Raw genomic sequence first — 24,375 nt, 5'->3', positions numbered from 1 at the left:
AACACGGATATCATCATGGCATATGGTCTAAATGAAGGGCTTGTTGTGTTTTTCTGTCATTTGCCGTTGGTTGGCATCCAGAAACGTGATTAGACTAGGACAAATGGACAGCGATATCGACCGAAGTGGTGAGGAGTCCAGGGTCCAACTTATAACTCGCCCCTGGTGCATGGTGAGTGTGTAGACTGGTGCTACAGGAGATCTCCTCATCCTGAAGCTCAGCTTGTGTTGCAGATGCAAAACGCCTTTTACTCGTGTGTGTGTGTTTTTGCTTCTCTGACCAAGAAGTTACTTGGCTCCGTCAGGAACGTTGACATCTTGTTAAACAAGGAGAATACTCATGCCACTCGCCAAATCTGTCCACGTGTACAACAGGATTGTGGTCTTTTTTGGCAGCAGTAGATCTCCACTCTGTTAAACCCTCCTAAAAATGTGAAAGAATAGCTTTCTGGCAGAAGGGCAGGGAACGTTTTCCTGCTGGTTTCTTGACTTTTGGGATGCTGATAAGCGCTGTAGAGAGCTAGGAAGTGTGACTTTGTGTCTGCTGCTAAATAGCTCTCCGTTCGCTTTTGCTTGTCTAAGGGTTTGGAGGACAGCAGCTAGCCATAAGCATCTGGAAGAACCATCTCACTGTTCGGAGACCGGCAAGTTCTGTTGTTCCTCCCTCACCTTCCAGTACATCATATTTGCCATAAAATCTAAAGTCCTTCATGATGCACAAACATAAAGGAACTGGCTGCTGATCCGTTGGGTGCTCAGCCTGCTGCATTCCAGCTTTTGCAGGGTGTGAGCTCCTTTGCCTGAGCCGTTGAAGGCAGTGCAGGGTGCTGACATAGGACAGGAGCTTCGTGTTAAGACCTTGCTCCAAGGCTGAGTTGTGGTTTTAGCCCTACTGCTTGAAAGAAATTCCAACTTGCAAGACTTGTAACGGTGTTTGGACCTTAATATCCTCAAAGGCATTTTTTTCTTTTCCATGATGGTATTGAAACCGTAAATGCAGATATGTTAATAGGCTGTGTGGTCTCTTGGGAAAATGCTCACTTTACTGTGTGACAGATGGTGAAGTTTGTATTCACAAAGTTACACTTTGTTGGGATGCAAGAGATACAGTTATTACTGGAGATGGAGAACTGATCAGCAGGATGAAATGCAAAACAAAGTTAAGCAAAGTAGCCCACGTGTTACAGAGCAGACTCTTTACAAACCTGCAGGTAACTATTAGACATGTTAAATAAGAAGCCCTTGTTTGTTTAAAGAATAGCTCCCCAAACCAAAATTTCCAGACTGTGCTGTTCTTCAAGTCTTGTCAAGAAGAGACATAAACAGAGTTAGTCCAAGTTGGTTTTAATTGCTGCTTTGACGACTGAACCGAGTCGTGCAAAACGTGACAAAAGTCTGTCCCTTTGTCCTTGATTTCTAGCTTTGATGTAAAACTGAATGTCTGTGCTTGCACTATGGATTTGAAAACGTTGTCGCATCTTAATGCTCATCAGCATTGAGTTTGAAAAGAATCCTGCGGTGCCACTTTCTCCCTCCTGCTCTGAAACTCCAACTTTGTGAAGTCCTTTGTCCTATATTGTCATTTATTGCTGTTGGGTTTGGAGGTTTGCTGTTGTTCCAGGAGAATTTATTACATGTTTTCAAACCAGCTCTTGCTTAGGACCTGATTTATAGAGCAACGTTGCAGCTTAGCACAGAGGGGATTCCAGTGATAAACGCTGACCGAGTTGGACAGGGCAGGATATGTAGGACGGGAGCTTCTGTGCAGTAAGGCTCAGTGGTGGTACGGGGTTGGTGGCCGGAGCCCAGGCAGTGGAGGTTCTCAGCTTTGTAGAAACACACGTCTGTGTTCTGCCAGGCTTGAGCGTGGTGATACAAATGGCTGCACCACATAGCCACACAAAAGGTGCTGCGGAGGTAAAATCTCCCCTTAGAGCTGGCTCAAGAGAAGCCATTCTCTTCATTATTCCCCCTACCTTTTACAACTTTGACTCTAAGACCAAATTTCATTACCTGTAAGAATTTAAAAATACCGCTTCCACTTTATGTGCTTTTCTTTTTCTCCGCTGAAAGGAAAAATATAATCGTGTTTGCTTTGTTGAGCAAGACTTGCTGTATTCTGGTTTGATGGCATCTGAAGCGTCAATGAAGGCTGATACGCTCTCTCAGTAAGCAATGTCTGAGGAAACATCCAATCATGAAACTCAATGCAGCTGGCGAGCAAGTGAGGATCTGGCTGTAAGCAAGCATGTGTGTTTTTTCCTAGATCTTTCACACTTGTAAACATGGCTGCAATTAAAAAGCTTTCCTAAGGAACCTTTAAAATAACTTCTTGCCTCTGCGTGACAAGCTTGAACATGGTTAAATGTGAGAACCACTGGGAATAGAGACAAGTTTGCAGATAGCGAGAACTTGGTTAGGCATTGATAACACTGAGGGTGTCGCTCAGAGGTAGTCTTTGCTCTTTTTGGTTTGTGTGGATCAAGAGATACCTCTGCATCTGCATAATGCAAGCTGCAGCCAGCACCACGTGCCCATCGCATTTGGAAATGGGAGAGAAGGCTGTGCGATCATCGCCTTGGTGACTCCAGTGTGGTGCAGAGGTGCTTTTTGCAATCCAGCACGTTTTGATTCTACTCATGTCGCTAATCTCAAGCAGGCACGAAGATTTAAAGGCCTCACTCTTTGCCAAACCAGGAAACAAGTCTTGTGCTATGATAATAAATGCCCTGAGAATCACTTAGGGAGCGCGCACGTTTCACGAGATTGAGCTGGGGCTGGAAAGGGCAATTAGCAGCCAGAACTGCAAGCGTGACCAGTTATGTTAACTTCCAAATTCTGTTTCCCTAAATATAAAGGTTTTTTTCTTGTAAAGAACTGTTATACCAGCATTTGTCTCCTGCTGTTGTGTATATAGAAAACATTGGTTTGGGATGAAATGGTGGTTTTTAATATTGCTTTAGGTTTGTGTAGATTTCGTTGGCAAGAAATCCCAAAATATTTAGAAGTTATGGCATAAATTCAAGACTACGCTCCAGAGTAATAATCAGCACTCTTTCAACGTGATTCCTCTGTCATTTAGTGCTCTTTAAGTAATATTTCCCTCTCCCTGCTGCCTTGTTAGAGGCATCTACTTCTGCTGGTTAGAGTGCTTTGCAGGAATTGCTGTGAAATGGTGCAAAACAACACTTCAAAAGGATAAAGAGGTACTTGGAAGGGAGGAAGAACTGGCAGTTTGTCTTTAGAAAGCAAGTCAGTGTGAGCGAACGGAAATTTCTGAATCATGAAGGACGTGGAGGATGGTGGCCATCTGCTTTTTAATATCGCTCTTTTCCTCACTAGTCTTACAAAGGAATTAGCACAGATGCCTGCTGCGTTGGACCTCTGGGAGTACAAAGGGTGAGAGAGATGGGTGTGAGTTGCCTTTTCTGTGTGCTGTTCTTCCCTAACGTGCTGGATCTGAGGCTGAGAGAAAAGGAGCGTTTCCTGCGTGGTGCCGTTGGTACCCCTGGGAGCTCGGAAAAGCACAGGATGTGCTTGGCACCTCCTGACCAGAGCGTTTTTCACATCAGAAGGGGCCATATGGTGTCTTGGCCTCTCTAACCGTTGCTCACAGTTAATTACCTACTTTTGTTTTTGTCTCTGCTGTCATGTTGGGGATTGAGTGTTATTGCTTTCTAACAAAGTGGGCTATTGCCTGGGAAGAGGCACTTGTGCTGTCATGAAGTATTCCAATGTAAGCAGCTGTTTAGGGTCTCATAGTAGTAAAATGAGGGAGATGTGTGTTCACCTTGCATTCACACCCGGGTGTAAATCATGCGTGAGATCAAACATGCTTTCTTGTGGTCTGCCTTTGTTGCTGAGTTTCATCATGTACTGTGGATAGGCAGACGCTTCCCTTAAAACCGTCAGAGTTGCAAACTGGAGCAAATTGTGCAAGTATGCAGATTCCAGGGGTTTGTGTCTATTGCAAGAGCCGTTTTTTCCTCACTGTCCTCAGATGCACGCACGTTGGTTCTCCCTTAGATCATACTTCCTGGGTGAAGTGCTGAGTAGACAGTGACTAATTGTGATATTGTCTCCCTTTCCAGTCAGCACCCAGATGGAAAGAGTAATTGGGATTATCATTTTTTTAAATAACCAGGTGGTTTCATTTTTTTTTTTCTTGCCATAATTTATCATATCTGTCCAGCAATCTGTTTTGGTGTCTTGGCAGAGGAAAAGCAAAAACTATCGTTCTTGAAAAATGGCATGGCATCTTCATGGGTTTCTGAAGGATGTCGTCTGTTTGTTTGGATGATTGCCACGGAAACTGAGGCAAAGAACCCTGGCAGATTATGTGCTGAATGTCAGCCGAGCAGCAGCACCCAAGTCAGCAGCCCAGGGCTCGATTAAGCGCTCAAAATTCGTAACTACCCAGGTGAATATCTTAAAAAAAAAAAAAAACAGAAAACAAAACACAAAAAAACCCCCACAACAAACCAACAAAAAACAGCAACACAAAAAAGCAAACGAAAACACAAACAAACAAACCAACCAAACTTCTTGAAAAGATGCCAGATGTGTTTGGGCTCTCATATTGAAACCAATCTTGTGTGTGCTCCCAGCTTTTGTCTCTTCTATCTATCTTCTTTTGTCTCTTTTCTCTCTATCTTGTGATAGTTTGGAATGTAAAGAGGAGAGGGATGCCTGCCGCTCCATTGAGGGGGATGCTGCAAATGGACATTACGCTGAGCCAGACGTGCAGCATGAGTCTCTGGACTGAAACCCAGAGCCTTTTCCTTCTCTCTAGGAGATCAGGGACTTTGAAACTACTGCGAGTTTAAGATGGAGGATGACGGTGTGGTAAGAGCGAGCTGTCAGCAAGCTGCTGCGAGTTGGTTCGGTGATGATGCTGTGTGATAGGAAACACAGCATGGAGAAGTGAGGTGCTCCAGCAAGCCTGTGGAGGAACAGTTTGTGTGTGAGGCATTGGTGATGAAGCATTTTGGCTAGTGTATGCATTTTTTTTTGGCCCTTATGAGGTAAGAGAGAACGTGCTGTGTAAGTCAGTGACAAAATGTCTGAGTTGGGTAAAATGAGCTGGGCAGGAGGCTGCCAGAGGCTCTTTATGTTTGAGGCTGGCAGGGATGGGTATGACTTCATCCAGTGGGTCTAAATATACTTCATAAATCATACGGTGGCACAGTTACTGCTTGTGCTTCTGATCACAGATAAGACTCGCTGCATCCGCTTGGTGAATCTCAGACTACCCTTTTGCAGGAATCACGCCGCTCCTTTAGCTTTTCCTGGTTGTGTTTTTGCAAGGTCACGGCTGGCTTTAGTTGTCGAATCCAGACAGGTCTCATGTCTTCTGTGAAAGGAGGGATGGGGCTCAGGTGACGGTATTTTGCGCTGCTCTCAGACTGTCAAAATGTCTTGTCATAAATCTGTTAGCAAATGGTGAGTGTTGGAAGAGCTCGACCTCTCTGCAGGGATACAGTGGCAGCAAGTGGGGTGCCTTTGTCATTAAAAAAAAAAAAGAAAGGAAAAAAAAATGCTTTCATTAGGAGAGGAGAGCACTGCATATTTGCACTGTGGTGTGATTAGAGTTGAGTCGTTTTCCTTGTGAGAAAGAAAAATAACACCCTGCAAATCCCAGTGCATGCTTAGGAAAAGATCTTCCCACAAGTTATCTGGAGGTGAGGACAGGAAGTGGAGCTCTGTTTGTTTACGGTGCAGAGAGCATTTATGATGAGATGATGAAAGTTGTGATCGTCTGAATCCTATTTACATTTCCCATCTTTTAAAATCCCAGTGGAAAGTACTCTGATTGCACCCACCCTCTTCAGCCTCTTCCAGGAACTTTGCCACCAGCAGTCCCTGAAAGAGGGCTCTTGTTCTTGCTGTGTAGCCAGCAAATCAGCCCTCCCACCTTAAAATGCTGCCTTCTTTTCTCCTCATTCCTCTCTAGCTGATCTCGTGAATTGCATATGAAAGCCAAAGGAAAGTGAGTTAGGAGAGAGGGATGGGTATGTTTTGTAATGCATCTCGCCCCTGAAAAATAAATATTATGGTATATCTGAATCCTCTCTTTCTTTGGTCACCTTTTTGGCTTAGTGCTCGCAAATGTGCTTTGGACTTCTACTTAAACTCTGTAATCATTCCAGACAAAGTCTTTATTGGGAATGGCTGGTCTCTTTCTAATATTTTTTTTTATTCTAGATTCAGATGAAACTTGGGTTTATAGCAAGAAAGCACCAAAGAACTGGCACAGGGCTTCTTGCTAAAAGCCAAAAGTTAAGGTAGGAAGGGAAAAAAAAAAATCCTACCTGCTGATGCTGGATAAGATCTGGAAAACGTCTCCACTTTTCCTATCGTTCAAAGAGAAAATAACCCGTCTTCGACAGGGGAGGAAATGCCTCCTTCCCCTCTCTGTCCCCCAGTGTGGATGTGACTAGGCAACCTACTACAGGGAAGTTTTTATTGCTCTTCCTCATCTTGCCATGGACGGCTCTGGTGGAGCCTGAGGGGGCCTGGGGAGGGTCTGTTCCTGCCTCTCTGGTTGTAGTGCAGCTAAAGCTCTCTGCTCTCTAGACTGCCTCTGAAAAAGGATATACAGGCAGTTCAGCTGCCAGGTCACGGAACACCCTTTTTCTCTGTGGTCTGGGGGGCAAAGTGTTATCCACAAGCATCTTGAACAGTAACCTTGTTTTGCAGCGACAAACCACACGCAAGGACCAAGGACCGAGCTGTTTCCACAGGTGTTTATCAGAGGAAAGCAGATAACTTGTTGCTATCAGCATTACATGCTCCAAGAGCGTGGCTTAATGTGTTTTTTTTTTTTTCACATTTTGTTGGTGTTTGTACAAAACCTTGTTTTATCCTGCCCATTGACCATAAAATAAAAAGCCCTGATGGTACCTGCATGATTGCCCTGTGAAGTCTGGCTGGTTCTGCGAGTAAAAAGAATGCCGAAGGCAAACCTCACAATTTCTAATTTGAAGTAATCTAGATTTCTCGAAGAGGAGCGTTAGCCTGTTTGTCTTGATTGGGCTTTAAGTGAGGGGCACCTGTTTTTCTGGTGATGTTTTGCAGCTCCCCTTGGTGTTGGTGAGCCCGCTGAAAAGGCAGCTGCAGGGAGCTGGGAATTTAACACTGCAAAATCTCGGGTCTGCCTTGCCTCATGTAGGCCAGAGACCCGAGGACATTGATTTGCAGCTTCCTGACACAAAAGGTCAGTCTTGCTGTGAGAGTGGTTAGCAGCAGCAGCAGAGGCAGCCAAAGGTTCCACTGTGTGTTTTTTCACGGGGAGGATTATTTGAGCGGGTTAACAGCGGCACTGCGCTCCTTTGCTGCTGCCGTGTGGTTCTTCCAGCTGCTGTCAGGTCCAGAACGAAAAGTTGATGTTTCAGTGATCCTCTCAGTTTCTCTAACCTCTCCTCTTTCCCTTCTCTTAGATCTCCTTCCACCAGGAGTCTGCAATCTCCTCAACCCGGCCGCTATCTATGCCAACAACGAGATCAGCCTGGGAGATGTTGAGATCTATGGCTTTGACTACGATTACACATTAGCACAGTATTCTAATTTACTACACTCTATGATTTTTAACACTGCCAGAGACATCCTAATAGAACAATTCAAGGTAATTATGTGCTAAGAATTTCATTCAATTAAGCTTACTGCTGTCTTTGCGATGCCGCAGACGTACTTGCAAAACGCCGCGTTGTGCGCATGTGTCAATTACTTGTTTTATTGAGATAAATTTTATGTTTCACAATCTTTGATTGCAGAAAGCTTTGTCTGTACAGGGAATTCATTTCCTTTTAGACAATTTACCATGCTCTGCATTCCTGAGAGTTTATAAATACGGAGCAGGAACCTTAGCCTAGAAAGGTCTGGTCTGTTTTACCAAACTATGGAAACAATGCCCCCAGAGTTGCTGTGGTACACATGGTGGATAAACACGAACTGAGGGCCAACACTGCAGCTGTACAGGACTTGACGTGTGCAAGTCAATGTGGATGACACTGTAGAGCATGTCCAGTAATGGACACCATTTGCAATAGGTGACTGGTCTGTGCATTTTCTTCTCATCATATCTTTCTTTTTAGAGGGGCTCTGCAGTACCATTTCTTTGTCAAATATATGCATTGAATGTGCGTCCTCGCTGCCTGAGTGAATCTGTTACGTTTTCACTAGTGTCCCTTACATGAGAGAAATTGTTTTTGGGGATCCTGATCCTTTATGTCTTTCTCCATTCATCCACTTTGTTGAGGGGGCAAAACGAAGTGCACCTGTTCCTTGGCCAGTTTATGCCTGGGGTGAGATGACTAGCAGGACTAAGCCAGTTCAACAGCTGAAATAATTTTGTTGATAACCCAGTGCTTATGCCTCTAACGATGTCGCTGTTTGTCTTCCCAGTATCCAGAAGGGCTCGGGAAATATGACTACATTCCAGGGTTTGCCATACGTGGACTTCACTATGATGTACAAAAGGTAAGCTGTACAAAGTTCAGTCTCCTGGGCTTTGTCTTCCATTGGATTATGTTTTTAGTGGAAATACTTTCTGTCATTGCTTACAATAACATCGATCACCAAACTGTCAGTGAAATACTTAGTCCAGTTGGTTGTGCTTTTCATTGCGTGGGTTTTTCTTGCTTATAAAGCTTTCAAGGGAAAGATGTCTGTTGTGTTTGCATAGCCTCTAGCAGAATGGGACATTCTAGCAAAGACCTGGTAAACAGCCCTGCTAATTTAAAAGTCAGTTAATTCCACAAGCTAATTAATAGAAAACTCGGCTTGTTTGTGTGATCGTTTCTGTCTTTCAGGAAATTTAAACAACAAACCTCGATCCTGCATCTACAAGTACTTGCCAGGAGCAGAGGCATTATGTCTTACTCTAATAATAGAAATGACTTGTCAGGAGAATGCTTTAGGAAGCCTTCCTCACCCCCTACCTCGAATAATAGGACTGCTTGGAAAAAGATCCAAGCTGCTTGAGATGCATGCTTCTGAGCAGCACGGGCAGCAAAGTGCAAGCATTAGCTTTAACCCTTTTCAGTACTTTGGATGGATTCCCTGAAAGCCCGATGCCCAGTGATGTAGTGCTGGCTGCTGCAGCCGGGCAGTCAGGTGGGAGCACGGCGGAGAAAGTTGCTTCACTGTAGTAGCTTTTCTTATGTTGAGCTTCGAGCAAATTCAGGGAAGTGAGCAGCACGGGCCAGAGTGTGTGTGCTGTTCTCCAGCAGGAGAGAAAAAGAGAACGAAGAAAAAACTGTATAGAGTTTCCTGTGTCTTTTGTCCTAACTGCCATGACAGCATGGCAGCAGAGCGCTCATGCCTCTGACTTTACAAAGGAAGAAGATCTGTCAGAAACTGAAGTTTCTTTCTCTGTTTAAATCTCTGGCTGCTATATCAGAGGAACACAGAGGCAACTAGCCTAGCCAAGCAAAGCGCCCTTAGAGTGAGTAGAGGTGAGAACTCTTTCTTCTCAGGATCAGGGTTTGCAAAACACATGAAAAACTGCATAGTGCCTGTCTAAGTAAATCTTTCGGCTTATTTGCCCGCACTCCTCACAGACTAGTGGGAGGTCTGCCCACAGGTGTAACAAGCTGCACTGATATGACATCGGGATAAAAGAAGGAGCCTGAAGGTTGTGAATGCTCTGTGGAGTCAAGTACCTTGCACTGTGGTAGAAACAGCAGGAATAGTTTGATGCTGTGTCCTTATTCGAGTTGCAGAGCGATGCAGGTTTAGTGTAAGGCTGCTTTCCATGCCCTGAGAACTTGTGTTAGGGCTTCAGAATGATGGATGGAGGAGAAGGGATGATTCATGAATAGGGGAATCTGATACAAAAATGCAAAGAAAGCTCTAACATTGCCAGCCCGGTGTGCTCATGAACATCTTTGCTTGAATGTCTGTTGGGGAGCAGGAGAAGTGTTGAAGGGGAGAGCTCTTGTGTAAAGAAAATGACACGGTGCAGCTGCGCTTTAAACCAGAACTTGCCCACTTAGTTCTGCTTAAGATAAATGCGAGGAGGAATAGATCTCTTGTGCACACAAAGCTCCTTTGGAATGTGTGTGCTTTTGGAAGGGAGATAAGAAGAGACTGTTTGAGTCAGAGAAACATTGTTCTCCCCGTTTTTCAGCTGCATCCCTGTCCACTAACGTTGGAGTGTAACAGACAGTGGTATTTTGGCTCATAGAAAGACTGTCTTTTGCTGGAGAAGCCAATAAAAAGAAAGTCACAGTATGCATAAGTGTGTTTAAAAGTGACTGGGGAGTAAGCGCAGCTTAAAGTACATAGATGTGGGATGTTTATATTGAATTTTATTTTCTAAGTGTCATTTGTGTGGAACGTAAAACTATTTTAGGTTTCAGTGTAAACCTACCCAATTCTAACAGTAAATATCTTTCCCTTATCACAGAGTCTTCTGATGAAAATCGATGCTTTCCATTACGTCCAGCTGGGGACAGCATATAGGTCTGTCAGTTCTGAAAATAATTTTCTAAATGCCCATCCATGCAAAGGTGGATTACTAAATCTGATTGTATGTTCATGGCATACAGAGGGTTTTTTTGAGCAGAGCACGGTCTCATCTGGCTTATCCTGTTTGCACTTGCTTCAAATGCTTACCTGGCACATAATTGTAGGGAGTAATTTTTCTCAAGTGTTTCAAGCCAAGTGTGGGTGGGAAGACTTGAAGCTTTTTCTACTGGTTAGTGGCACATCTGGTCACGTACCCTGTGTGATGTTTGAGTTGCAGCTACAGCATACCTGGGTTAACATCTGTGAGCAAACAGTGCAACTAGGAAAGGACTCCTCTGTATATGGTCCTGTCTTCTCCAGGCAGAAGCGTGTCCCAGCAGTGGTCTGCTGTGCCTTGTCACAAAGCTAAGAGGAGAGTGGTCTGGATGTGCAAATAAAATCTTAAAGCAGGGCAGACGTGTCAATACAGTAATGATGCATCAGAATCTGGGCTCAGTTTAAGGCCTAGGTTGTCCTGATTTTCCTTCTTTTCTGTTGTTCTCCAAAGAGAACTGGGTGTGCTTTGGAATAAGTGGCTGAAACAGTGCAGAGCAAACTTTTTTCCAAAAGGTTGTGAGGCTGGAGATGGGGAGAAAACCTTGCCCCAGAGTGGAGTGGGGTTGGTGGATGAGAAGTAGTAATTCACAGACACCATTAGCAAAGCTCTTGTAAATCTGTGTTGTATTTCCTGAGCATGGAAGGCAATGTTGTTTTTTCTTGAACTCTGCCCTTTTGCTGTTAAGCGTCAGTTACAGTAAACACTCTAAGAATATTAAGAAGGGAGTTTCATAATCAGAGAGAATTGGCTTCTTTGAGTGCTAGCTTTTGGGGGAGTGGGAAGGAGGGGTTGGTACCAACCCATATTTCACTTCAGCTTCACAAAGAGATTTTTAGCTGAAGCGCATTTAAACTTTTTTCCCTGTTATATGTTTGTAACTATCTTTGAAGTGTCCTTTTCCTAAACTGTCCTTTGCTTTTGAGCACAACTGAGGCAACTTTTAACTTCTCAGAGGCTGCACCGTGACTGAATAGGAAAGGAGAAAGGGAAAGTTGCTGACTGCTTGAGTAAACAGCCATCAAAAATTGTGCAAGAGGCAAAACCTGCAGCAGCAGTCAGGTAACCTGATTAACAGTCACTAACGGTGCAGCTTATAGCCATACCTGTCATTATGGAGTTTTGGGGGAAAAGAGCCATCTCTGTTGAACAGTCTTAGCAAAGAACTTGTTTTTCTTAGGAGAACTGAATAGGAAGGAAACCTCATTTTCAGAAAGCTCTTTTCCTATACCTTTGCATTTAATGGTGATATACCACATGGAAGCAACCTCTCCAAACCTACAGTTACCCAGCGCTGCCAAAGTCGGGTCGTGGGGCCGATTTGGTGGGGCAGATTGACAGCATGCAGAGAGAAGCCTCTGTCTGAACTCTCTGCTGGAATGTGGATAAAGCCCCTCAATTAACTTGAAGGAGCAAACAAGGTATCTGAAGAATGTCTCCGGAAAGATTTTATGTGAAACTTAAGAAACCATGGAGCAGTCAGGCTCTCTGGCTCTGTCTTTTGTGCAGGAGAAATTTGTGAGCTTTAGAAAGGAGCAGCCTGATTGTCCCATCTTCTCTTTCTCTGCAGTTTGTAGCTCTGTGCAGACTGGTGATTATTGACAAACTCTTGCTGTTGTTCTGTGTCCAGAGGGCTCAAACCAGTGCCTGATGAAGAGGTAATCGAACTCTACGGTGGTACGCAGCACATCCCCCTGTATCAGATGAGTGACTTCTATGGCAAGGTATTGTAAGCCCTTTACTGCTATGATGCAGCAGCTCTTTCGACAGCTAGGAAAACAGTGAATTGTAGGAGCATGTAAATGACTCCAGCCTCCCCTGGACTCCGCCAGGCTCAGTCCCTAGTGAGCTGCAGTGTGTGTTTTTGTTCTAGTGGGAATTTGCCCCAGAGGTTATTTAGCAGTTTAGCATGTGAAAGCCATCTGCGAAGCATTCCTAAACGCCAGGGCTATTGGCCTAGAGCTGAATGGCTCTGGACACTGATAGGGAGATGTTCCCTGCTTGTTCCTTGGCCAATTCTAGCTCCCGAGGTACCAGGACAGCCTGCAGTGATGGTGTCTGCAGTGAGTTGCGTGGGAGGGGGTGTCTGTGTGTGTAGCAGCAGGGTGCTTGCAAGGCCTTTGTCTCTTTGGTTTTGGGTAGGATTTTTTCCCTTCAGGAAAGGGATCCTCCCTCCACACCTTTTCAGACCTACTCAGAGGATATTATTCATAGGATTGACATCCATGAGTGTTCGGTTTGGGTTTTTTTTAGGCAGAAAAGCTTACTGACACAGTAAAGGACTGAAATTCTGTCCATAGGAGCTGTAGAAGTCTTTGGTTGCCTGAACTAGAGGAAGTTAGGAGAAATGTTTCTTCCTTAAGTGCATAGTGTGGTGCAGTGGGCAAGCAGGGCCGCTTACATCCCTTTCCCCCCAGAACTGCTTTGTTTCTTGCCCTTTGTTAGTTCAGTTGCTGTAGGGGAAGCTGGAAGGAGAAGGGCAGGCTTCCTCTGGTAACAGCCCTTTGAGTTTGCCTTGTGAAGTCTCCAGCAAGTTCACTTTTTGATTTCTCTCTGTCACTTGGGAACAATTAATCTGAGTGGTTGCTTTCTGGATAAGCATATACTCTGTTTATAGCTCAGTGTCGTTTCCAGCTTTGAAATAGGATGTTTCTGTTTCGAATTTGGTATCTGTCTGTAAACTGCACTCAATTAGCCTCCCTCTGTGCAACTCTCCTCACTCTTGGCAAGCTTGAGATGATTTCACCTTTCACTTTAAATAACTGTAAATGTGAGATCTGCTTCGAGTTGTGGCCTTCTGCAGGACCAGGTGCTCATGCCAAGGTGCCTTTCTGTGCTGCTTTGTACGTATCAGGTGTTCTCTCCTGCAGTTTGGTACTGAAAATTTCGGAATAACAATTGACCACAGAAGCAGGAATAGCACTTACCTTTGCAAAGAGGTGAATCTCCTCTCTAGTAATGTAATGAACTCCATAAACTAATAGGTGGATCCTGAAGAGAACAAAAGTATATACGGCTAATGACATTCGCGTCCAGCAATGTCTGCTTAACCTGGGCCAGTAACACCTTAGTGGGAAAGCATCTAGTTTAAGATGTCTGCTGGTGTGAGCAGGTGCAGTGCAATTGGTGTGGAGCGAGGCTTTAGAAGGGTTCTTTGAGCTTGTCCTCTTTGGTCTGCCATGCTGATGTTGCTACCTCTATGGGTAACAGGAAGGTCTGCCAGATCAGTGATTCCAGGCGACAAGGCATAAGACAAGCAGGACTGATGTAGCCAAAGTGTGTAAATATTCTTCCTTAAGGGTTTTCTAGATCCTCTGTTGGCAGGAGTGTGTGGACAGCTACCGGGATCCCAACACCTGCAGTAGATAGGCACAGTTATTGCCCAGGGTTAGACAATGCAACTAGTATGGCTTTCGCTGGCTGGCCTGTAACAAAGGTTGGGAACTTACGGGTGTTGTGGAAAAAACATATGTAGCGTTCTTTCCAAAACTACATTCCAGTTTTCATCCTGACTTGTGTCATTATGCCTGCTGTAAGGAAGTTGAAGTCACTAAAGGGAACGGGGCGGGGAGGCTGGACATGCCTTGTAGGATGGTGGCATAAGGCACAAAAATGAAATCAGAGTTGACTACCTACAAGGTCATTCTTTGCTGTTGACGTTGAACATTTAACTGTCTCTTTTATGCTTAAAGTCTTGGTGGGACAGGTCACTGCTCTGCTGCGCTCTGCTAAATCCCATACCTAGTGATCTCAGTAGGAACTACCTGTCTGGTTCCCTCTTGCTTCTTTCCCAGAATCCCTGAACAGGAAAAAAAGGTGAGGGCTGTTTTCACAAAATGTTGGTTTTGCTGGTGAGAGAAATGTTCCCTTAGCAACCACACATCAAAACAAACAAAAGTCTGTTAAAAGGATTCAGCAAGTATTGCTATGCAGCACCACCATGTGCAATATGTGACCCAAACCAGAGGGTGTTTTCTGTGTTCTCTTCTGCTGTAGGTCAAGTTGTCCTGTGATGGATGGACGGATGGATAGAAATTGTATAAACCTCAGCACACCAACATAGCTTTTGATTGCAGCATTTTTTGGTAACAGACCTGAGACAAAATGCTGTTTGTGATTCCTTTGCCATTTTGCATCTTCTTTCCAGACCCCAATTTGTGTTGTCCCAATATTGGCTTTAGATAGTGCTGCAACCAGAGTGCTAGTCTCTTATTCTACCCTTACAAGACCAGACTAAATGGGAGATGTTACTGTTGTTCCATACTGACATGAGTGGCACATGTTTGTCATTAGGCAGCATGTGCCCTCTGTCAGCCTCCACCATGTGGACCTTCTGCGATCTTTCAGGTGCTGCTTTCATGTCTGTGTTTCGCATAGCTATAATAAATGCCTTCTGAAGTGAGCCAGTATTATCCTAGAGAGTTGCAACTTTGCGGCTGTCAGTCATGGATTGCTCAAAGCTCACATGCGCAGGCACGATGCGACTGGATTGCCAGGGCATCTCTGGTGGCTGGGTTCATTGAGAGGTCTATGCACTTCCCAAATCGCGTTTCATGTACAAGACCTTTGTAGCTGTTCCCTTGGCTGATGTGGCACTCCAGTGATGAAAGATGAAAAAATTGATTCTAGCTTCAGCTTACCAGTGAGACTCACCATAGTCCTCTGCACAGGTGGTATGTACTGAATAAAAAAAGTTTTATTTTATCAGAAGGCCTCTCTGAAGCCAAAGGTGGCCGTTGACCTGCTGATAAGTTTGTGATCAATAGGCAACAAGAAGAGCAAACATGGGATAGTTGCAGCCTTGCCTAATGCAAGGTGAGTTATTCCTTGGGCAGGATTTAATCGTCTGTTTCCACCTGACTGCTGGGTGGGTTGAAGTTGTTCTTCTTTGTGCCCATTCCGGCTTTTCTGTAGCGACTCAAGGGCAGGGAGGCATTGACAAACTGCTCGTTGGAGTGATTCCTGCATTGCTGTGTGAAACCTCACTGGAACGTGGATAGGGCAGCTTTGGTGCCCATGTGTCCAATGTCACAGCCTGCTTTGGATGAGCCATGGGGCACCTCCAGCAAGGGCCGTTGTCGCTTCTGTAGCAGAGCGTTGTCTGTTGGCACTTGTATTGATGCCAAGAGGCTAGGTGGGAAGCAGAGGGCATGGGGTTGAAATAAAAGTTAGTGTCTAGAACTGACTCCCCACTTCCTCCACCTTCACTCCATGGTGTTAGTGATGCTGGGTTTGTTTAATGGTTTCTGTGAAGGAGAAGCCTCTCTCTTGTCAAGTTTTAATGCATTAGGTTAGTGTTTTGGTTGAGAAGAGAGGGCTACTTGCTGAGCAGATGAGACTTTCCACATTAGTGTTTTTCTTTTGTTAGCCAGGAATGTATTCCAGATGGTACTGAGTGATATGAGTTTGTTTGTTTGTTGCACTTTTTTTTTTTTATTGTTTTGTGTTTAATGTGTGTGTCTCGTTTTTTGCTTTCCAGGGTCCATCACTTAAGCAGTTTATGGACATTTTTTCTCTTCCTGAAATGACGTTACTCTCTTCAGTCATTGATTACTTCATAAATCACGGCATTGAGTTTGACCAGGTGCATCTTTACAAGGATATATCTGTAAGTAAAATGTCAGCTGCCCCATAGCTCGCACCACATCCAAATTGTGAGCTCTTTGGCTTGTTAGCACTGGTGAGCTCTGCACTACCCAAACCTGCGGGACCGTTAGTGAGTACCCTAACATGACAGCATTGTTGTGCCTTCAGATTAAAGCACTACCAGGAGTATTCCAAGCTGTGTTTTCAGAACATGTTAGGTCTCTGTACTACAGAGTTGGTATTGCTGTACATTATCTCTTGCAGGAGTGCCTAGGCTGATTGGGTTGAAGGTCCTTCTGTGGGAAATGTGTCACATAGCTTGTGTAAATGTTTTCTGGATCTAAAGACTTTTAAGCTCTATGTTTTCCTGTTAATATCTTATTTTTCAAAGAGACTTGGTCTGACCATGTACCAAACTGTTTGCTTTATACAGTGTTTATTGTAAAACACCTGCCCTTACCCGCTCTGAGGATCCACTCCTTCCCTTTGCAGCCACAGAGTACTCTGATCCTTTTGGGATGTTTTCCAGTGGATGACTGTAGCTTTCAAGAGCCAGTTACTCCAAGGTGCCAGCTGTGCCCTCCAGCTTCACTCCTGGCATTTGAAAGGGCTGCGTGGGATTTTCAGCATTGTTAGGGGGTACTGTTTGACTTCTTAGTTAAGGCAAGGTGTAAGTGCTTGAGGTTGCTGCCCTGGGTGACTTCTGTTGACAGACAAGGCATCTTCCTTGGTAGCCAAGCCTTATTGCATGCTGTTTTCCATGGAGAGGCGTTTTTGATTTGTACCTGTGGAAATCTTAGGCTCATCCATTAGTAGCAGCCCACACATTATCTCTTCAGTCTTCTTGTGAGGAAAACGTAGCTCCACGTCTGTGCAGCTTCTTTTGTGATAAGGATCCACCCTGTCAGCTTTGCTGCAGCCAAGGATTACAGCTTCTGTTAGTGCTTGATAAGAGCACGTCAGCCAGTTTCCCACAAGACCTTAACATGTCTCTAGGGTGTTAGTTGTTGTAGTTGTTTTCGCTCTTGGTGTGGGGAAAATGAGAAGAGGGGATAGAGCTGGCTCCTGAGGCCTTTTGTCAAGCGTGTCTTCTGAATCTTCTTTTGTGGTCAAAATGGACGTGTTCCTAATTGAAATCTTGAGAGCGGGTGGGTGGTTGCTACAGCCTAACACATATACTCGATGCAGGGCAAATGGTGTGCTGGAGCCCTCAAACTCCGGAGTGCTAATCCCAGCATTTGTTTTCGCATCCTTTGCTGAGCGATGTGGTCATTCCTGAGGAGTGACTGAGGCAGGCAGAGAAGAAAGCTACGACAGAAAATCTGTGCCAATGCCTGAAATCTGTATGGAAAAGTTGGGCTCACACCAGAAGAGTTCTTGTTTGTTTCTGTGCAATGAGGGTACCAAACCATTTTTGCAAAACTTCTCCCTTTGCAGTACCCGAGTGCAAGCGTGAAGAAGCGGTTTGCAGGCGTGAGCTCAGAGGTCCTCCCGTGCCTGCACAGACAGGCGTCCGAGACGTCTCGCGTTGCCCCAACCGTTATTACAACACAGCTCACAGTGGGTGAAGACATGTCTAAACCTGACAGTCTTCTGCGATTCTTAGATGGCAGCACTGTGTGTTTGGGAGCGGGCTGAGCGCTGCGGACACTGCGCTGAGTGAAAAGGGCAGGTCCTGAGGCGATGGTAAGGGCTGACGCTGACGTGTAAACCAAGATATCTGGTCACACCAGTTCAGTCTCTTCGTGTTTAAGAGTAAGAACATACAGTTTATTCTGCTTTCTTTTGGAGATTTTGAGCCCTGTTTGACATGTCCCCAGGCTACCAGGATTTTGCCTGCAGGAACCTTATAGTTCTTTCCTTTTTTTTTTTTTTTTCCCCCGCTTCTTTTCCTTTTTGAGGGGCAGAGGTTCAAGAAGGGAGCACACTGGAATCTCTTTCTGCTCTGCAAAGGTAATTTTGACTCAAATCCAAAGCGTTGCTTGGTTTTAGTGCCAGTGTGGGTCAAGAGAAAGTTTTTCTCATGTTAGCACTCTTGCTTTTTGTTGTTTTTTCCCAACAAGGCAGTCTCTTGGTGAATTAGACGTGACCTCTGCCCTTTTATGATTCAAATCTTCATGGTGGAATGAGACTCCTTAAACTGTTCTGAAGAGGTGCTGCCTCCTCCTTCACTGTCTCTCGTCTAAGTTGTAAATTCTGGTTCTCTCCCAGCTTTGAAGGAAGTGAATTTGGGGGGGATGAGCGGGTTTCACCAGCGCTGCAGAGAGAGCAGGTGACTGTGTGGTGGTGTGTGCGAGTGTCACTGTAGCAATGTCAGTGGCGAGTGTGGGAATCCAGTCTGAAAGGGAAACTCCCAAAAAAGCAGGCGTAGCGTAACAGTGATTTAAGGGTCCTGGGGAAAGGCAGCATCTGTTTACCTGTCTAAATTGTCAGGGATGAAAACGGTACCGTTAAAACAAGCATTCGCATGTGCAAACACTTCAAAATATGTTGCTGCTCTGGAAATGGCTTTGTGTATCTGGCATCTTATTGAATGGAGACTTGGGAAGAGTCTCAGTTGGGTGTGTCCAAAAATGTGTTGCATCTTGGCCTCTAGCCTGGAAAACAGAGGGTATTTGGATGCCTTTCACAGTATCTGTTTTAACTTGCCTTCCTCCTGAAAAGTGGGCAGCTCTGTTTTGGCAAAAAGCCCTCACCCTCTTAGTGGAACCTTCTGCTCTGCCTGTGCCCACTGGCCATTGGGGCCAGGAGCTGTATCCCTCCTTGGTTTGTGGGGAGCATTTTGGAATCACAGATGCTCACTTCTGCTGCTGTTTCCCTCGGCCATGCTCCCATCCTTTGGGTTGCATTCAGCAGAGCTTCCACAGGCGTAGGGAGGAAGAAAAGGCAGCTAGCGTCTGGGCCAGTATGGTTTTGGGACAATAAACGGTTTTGGAGTTGCACAGTCTTGATTGCCTTGGTAATGGTGTGTTAACGTGCTGGTTTCCAGGAGCAGGAAGGAAACTGTTTTTATGAATAGGTTTTGAGGTTTTTCCCCTTGCACCGCATCAGCCGAGCTAGCCACTGTGGTGTTCTTTTTGGCATGTTGGTGAGCCTTGCTGTACAAGGTCCTCTGCTTAGCAGTAACGTACCTTTTGTTCATTCAGCAAGAAGAGGGGATGTGTCATTACTGTGTTGGTCCTCAGTGGGAGCAATAGGTTTGCGTGCTGGGAAACAGGAATGCCGTATGTCAAACTGAAACTTTTTTCCCCTGCCCTTTTCTTTAGGATGCTATTAGAGATGTACATGTGAAAGGAGTGATGTACAAATGGATTGAAAAAGATCTGGGTGAGTTAAGTAGCAGTGTGGTGTCAAATCCATTTTGATGTGTCTTGTACTGTGTGACATTCTGTGTAGCATGACTGTGTCGGCCCTACACGCAGCCACAGGAGTCAGGGGGACAGAAATTAATGAAATACTTGGTTGTGTCATGCCTAAAGGCCACCGAGGCATAGAGTGCCATTGAGAACCAAGTGGTATTTGGGGTCAGATGGAAGATCTGTTTTAATAGAGGAAATAGCCACCTCATTGCTTGTGTTTCTGTTTTCCTTCAGCTTGTAAGCAAGGGGTGGTGGTCCTTGGCATGATGTGAACATGCAAAAGCACCATCTGGGAAGGCTTCCCAGTCATTCAGGGAAAAGAAAGCTCCTGGTACCAACATGGCCTGGAGTGGCTCTGCCTGTCCCTGGTGACGGGTGGGTATCAACCCTCTTTTTTGCCAGGGTTTTCAGTTCCTCAGTCTTTCTCTTCCTTCTAGATGGGATTGGTGAGGACGAGGAAGGCCATTTTGTCACCACCTGCCTGCCTGAGGTGGATCTAACTCGGGTCTTTTGCATCCCCATTGGTATAGGGGCGAGGTTTGGTTTTGTTTTTAACGAAATGTGGTCATGGCTTATGCCAACATTTTTTCATTTATGATGTCTGTTTTATTCCAATACAGAACAGTATATTCTGCATGGGGATGAAATCTATGCTGTGCTAAACCGACTGGTGAACCACAAGAAGAAACTCTTCCTCATTACAAACAGTCCCTTCAGCTTTGTGTGAGTACTGTTATTGCACATTGATGGGTTGCCACAGCACAGCAAGAGCTGTGCAGTGTGGTCTCTCCTGTGAGCATCCAGAAGTTGTATGCTAGGGGGTTGTGTGGCAGTAGTCATGGAAGCGCTCTCTGGGAACTGGTTGTGGTGAACGTTGCACCCCACAGCTCTCTCTTTTTGAAGGAGGTAAGAGGCTGTGACTGGCCACAACCTTACAGAGCTGCCACTTTGGATTACTTCTGGCAGCTTTTGCTGCATCATGGACTTCTCTGGACTTCCCACGGCACAGGAAAAAGGGTGGGACAGCTTGAAACAGTCAAAAGTGCTACGTCAATCTTCCATGCAATGAGATGGCCTTGGAGGATTCACGAATCTCTACGCTTTCTTCTCTGTTACTGAAATGAGAGTAAATTCAGGACAGTCTGTTGTAAAGCTGCAATTTTGGGTGAAGAAGAGTACGGGATCTGTTAACTTTTCTGTTCCTTTGCTCTTAGGGACAAAGGAATGAAACATATGGTTGGCAAGAACTGGCGGGACTTATTCGACATGGTCATTGTGCAAGCTGACAAACCCAACTTCTTCACTGATCGGCGGAAGTACGTGTCGGGGGCAATACTGCACTGCTGCTTGTGGGCCTGAGGTTTGGACCCCCTTCCCTGGAGTAAATGGCTGCTTTTGCCTTCCAAAAGAGCAGCGGTTTTCTAAGGGTAATCTAGGTCCCGTAGGCATCCAGCCTGCTGCTGCCCTCTCAGGTGTTCTCTAAGGAGATGAAAAATGACCAGTCTGGGAATAAGTGGATGGAACGGGTAGTGCCAAGCAGAAAGTGCATTTCTAAAATTGGCTGTCTTAAGCCTCAGCAGTTTTGTTGTGATCTGGACTTAACTTAGATTTTTAGAGGTAATAATGTACTTAAATCTTTAGAAAGAAAAGAGGAGTGGAATAGTGTGTATGAGAGCTGGACATTTCTTGGCTCTAGGTCTTGAGAGCGCACCAAAATCTTTACTTTTCCTGTCCACCACAGCAAATAGCTGTGTGGTTTGGTTTTTTCTTTTTTTTTTTCCCCATAGTTACTGGATACATGCTGGTTGGTAATTGGCAGCTCTGGAAGCCTTTGTACGTGGCAGCGGGGTTTTGTGGTCAGTTAGGAGCTGCCAAGGGACTAGCTGATAGGCAAGCTGCTGTCTTCGCTTTGCTCTTTGGATTATTGGCTTTGGGAACTTGTCTGCTTTGTTGCTTCAACTTAAGACTGACCAGGAATTACTGCCCTTGAGGGAGAGGTCCATTCTTTCCTCTTCATGTATTTTCTTTCCCTGTTTCCCAGGCCAGTAGCATAAACAGGAGTAAAGCTGTGAAATGGCTTTAAAAGCTGTGCTGACTTCATAAAGGTCTTCATGTCATGTGGATTTGAAGTGTCTTACAGATGTAGCCTGGAGCTATGATGATCTGGCCCTCTAGGAGATAAAACCTTATGGCTGCATGATGTCTAAGGTCCACTTATATAGTGGGCCAGTGAAATGACAGGGCACATACACCCAAAGTGAGGGGAACCTCCTGATGGTGAGCTGTAGTGAACTGTGGAGTGGTTTCTCTGAGGCAAAATGCAGGTGTGCACTGGAGACCACTCGTGGTTGAGGAACCTCTTGCATAGGTAGGCTGTAGAGTTCATGGTGGGAGGCTGGATTCCTTCTGCCCTAAGGCAGCTCAGGATCATACAATACTTCTAGATGAGATTGTACTCTACTTGCAGCTTCATACCAAAGCTTTTGATCCTGGAGCTCAGAGTTTGGAACTCCTATCCCAAGAGAGCAATGTTCCCATCGAGCGTAAATGTTCATGGGAGTCAAGTAACTCAAGCCTTGCTTTGTTTCTTCTGTCCAAGTGGAAGGTAACCAGTCAAGCCCTCACGAACAACAGGAGCCAGCTCGGGTCAGCTGCCGAGATCAGCACAGAGACTGCTTCCCATCCGCTCTGCAGACTGCTTTATCCTATTAAGACATTCCACAGTCTCTGTTGTGCTGGGGCATAGCCAGACTGGAACAGGACACAAAGTGTTTCATGGCAAAGCCTTCTTGGTCTTAGTGTTTCGGAGGGAGTTTGTTTGGGTTTTTTCCTCTTCTCTGTAGCTGAAAAGCAAGAAGAATTGTTAGGGATATTGGCATGAAATGGTTACAGTCAATGGAAGCACTTTGAAAATATATTTCCCTCTCATACTTTCTCGTCCCCTGAGAAAATAGTGCAGAAGGCCCAGAAGGTCACTTCTCACGTAGGGCTTTTATTACGAGTTGTTACATAGGTAAACAAGTTTTCCAATTCAAATGTTGTGGTTGCTGGGTAACAATCACCAAAAATCAAAAGAAGTTGACATCTCCCCCTGTTTTTTTTCCAGACCTTTTCGAAAGCTGGATGATAAAGGCTCACTGCAGTGGGACAAAATAAACCAGCTGGAGAAAGGAAAGATCTACAAAGAGGTAAGGAGAATGGGTGCACAAGGGGTATGAAGCAGTCTGAAATGGTGGGGACTTAGGAGACACCTGCAGTTTGGAAGTCACTGGAAAAGCCTGGAAGTCATTGGAAAACAGTAAAAACTGCTTAGTCAGGGTGGGGGAAAATGATGGGTTCTTCTGTACGTCACTTGTGGATATTTGATGTTTGAAAAGTGAAAAATGGAAGTCCTTGAGAAGAGTGCCTGTGATAGCTAGAGGGCATTTGTAAGAAGACACACTTGAGGCTCTGTGGGCTGCACTGGCTGGTGGCAGCGAGAGATGTCCTCTGTCCACGTGTGGAGAGTTCTTGCTGGCCTGGTAGGACACTGTTCCCCCAAATGCTTTCAGCATGTCTCTTGGCATGCTCTGGAGCAATAGCCTTGCGATTTATGTGCCTCTGAAATGTCTTTCAGCTTCTGCTAGGATGTAAGCCTCAGAATAAAGGGTCTTTTCCTGTATCGGAAAGGCCTGCCAAGGCCTGTGTTGCCTGTCAGTGTGTGATAAACTGACCTCTGAAAATGGTGAGAGATGCCTCCTGCCAGGTGTAGAAGAGGCTCCTCTCCTGGCAATCACAGCTTTTTACAGTTGCCGAAGGCAGAGCTGAAATAAGATATAACAGAGCTGCCTGGTAGGGAAACTTCTTTGTCTGCAGCTCTGAAACAGTTTCCTACCGAGCTCTGTGCAGGCCATGCTGCAGAAAGGTGTGCCCAGGAGTGATGTGTTCCACCCAGCTCACTGGGCTTGGCATTAGAGATGGGGGGACAGGGACAAGGGGGGAAGAGGCAGAGCAGGGCCAGTTAACTTAGGGTGCTGGGTGCTTGCCTTTCTGCCCAGGAGGACCTGTGCTGGATTATCTCTGCCAAGCTGAGTTTTTCCCTGCAGCTGCCCTGTTTTGTGTGAGAAGGGGTGGTAGGGAAACATCCTGTGCATGTGTCTCAGGGGTCAGTGAATGCTCCCTGCCCCGGTGTGCAATGAAACCTTCACCCTAGGAGCTCCGTTCTGATACTGTCCAGCGTGGCAAATGGTGCAGTTTTCCCTTGGCTCTTCTGATGTCCTGGTCCTGAAACTCTTGTCCTGGAGGGGCTCCCAAGACTGTGGTAGTTCAGGGTAAGAAGGCACAGCTCTCTGAAATCTGATATGTACGGAAAGATCTTCCACACTTGACTCCAAATTGCCCTTCATAAGATTGGAAAAGGTGGACTTGTGGAGGAGGAAATAGAACAAGGGTGATCAAAGAGGGTACAAATAGGCTCCTGTCTCTCTCCCCTTCCTGCAGGATGAGCATGTCCAAAGGATGGGCTGTTACTCTGGTGAACTTGCTGCCTGGGGTGTTCTCCTTGCAGTTGGTCTGTCCCCTGAGGACAAGTTGCCTCTGGCTTTAGGACAGTTTGTTCTTGGTTATGTGAGCTGTCCAATCCCACGGGAAGAAACTGTTACTGAAATCGCGGTCAAGTGGCTGGGACCTGACCTGTGGTAGAAAAGTAGGTCATGTCCTTGAGTAGTGCTGTTGGGAAGCCTCCGGCCTGTCCGCTGGGCCTGTCAAAGTGCTCTGCTAGCGTCCTGTCCTCTGCCAAGAGCTAGGAGCTGGGAACACGCAAGTAGAGCTCATACGAAGTCTCTCTCCCATGGGCAAGCTTTTCCAGTGGGTTAGCAGCTGCCTCAG

The 24,375-nt window shown here is 45.6% G+C and overlaps 1 protein-coding gene across 1 annotated transcript in view; it reads left to right on the top strand.

Moving 5' to 3' along the window:
* Nucleotides 1-24,375, top strand: part of NT5DC2 (5'-nucleotidase domain containing 2) — a 28,989-nt gene that overhangs the window by 613 nt on the left and 4,001 nt on the right. The window contains exons 2-10 of the mRNA XM_009985458.2: nt 7,440-7,624; nt 8,404-8,478; nt 10,409-10,464; nt 12,195-12,288; nt 16,044-16,172; nt 19,417-19,477; nt 20,130-20,232; nt 20,724-20,825; nt 22,616-22,697. Coding sequence (XP_009983760.2) covers nt 7,440-7,624; nt 8,404-8,478; nt 10,409-10,464; nt 12,195-12,288; nt 16,044-16,172; nt 19,417-19,477; nt 20,130-20,232; nt 20,724-20,825; nt 22,616-22,697 — 887 coding nt within the window. The remainder of the gene's footprint in view (nt 1-7,439; nt 7,625-8,403; nt 8,479-10,408; nt 10,465-12,194; nt 12,289-16,043; nt 16,173-19,416; nt 19,478-20,129; nt 20,233-20,723; nt 20,826-22,615; nt 22,698-24,375) is intronic.

The sequence above is a fragment of the Tauraco erythrolophus genome, chromosome 12 (assembly GCF_009769465.1).
Source record: "Tauraco erythrolophus isolate bTauEry1 chromosome 12, bTauEry1.pri, whole genome shotgun sequence".
NCBI classification, from domain to species: domain Eukaryota; kingdom Metazoa; phylum Chordata; class Aves; order Musophagiformes; family Musophagidae; genus Tauraco; species Tauraco erythrolophus.
Note: the sequence above shows the minus strand (reverse complement) of the source record. Positions and strands in the feature narration are given on the sequence as shown.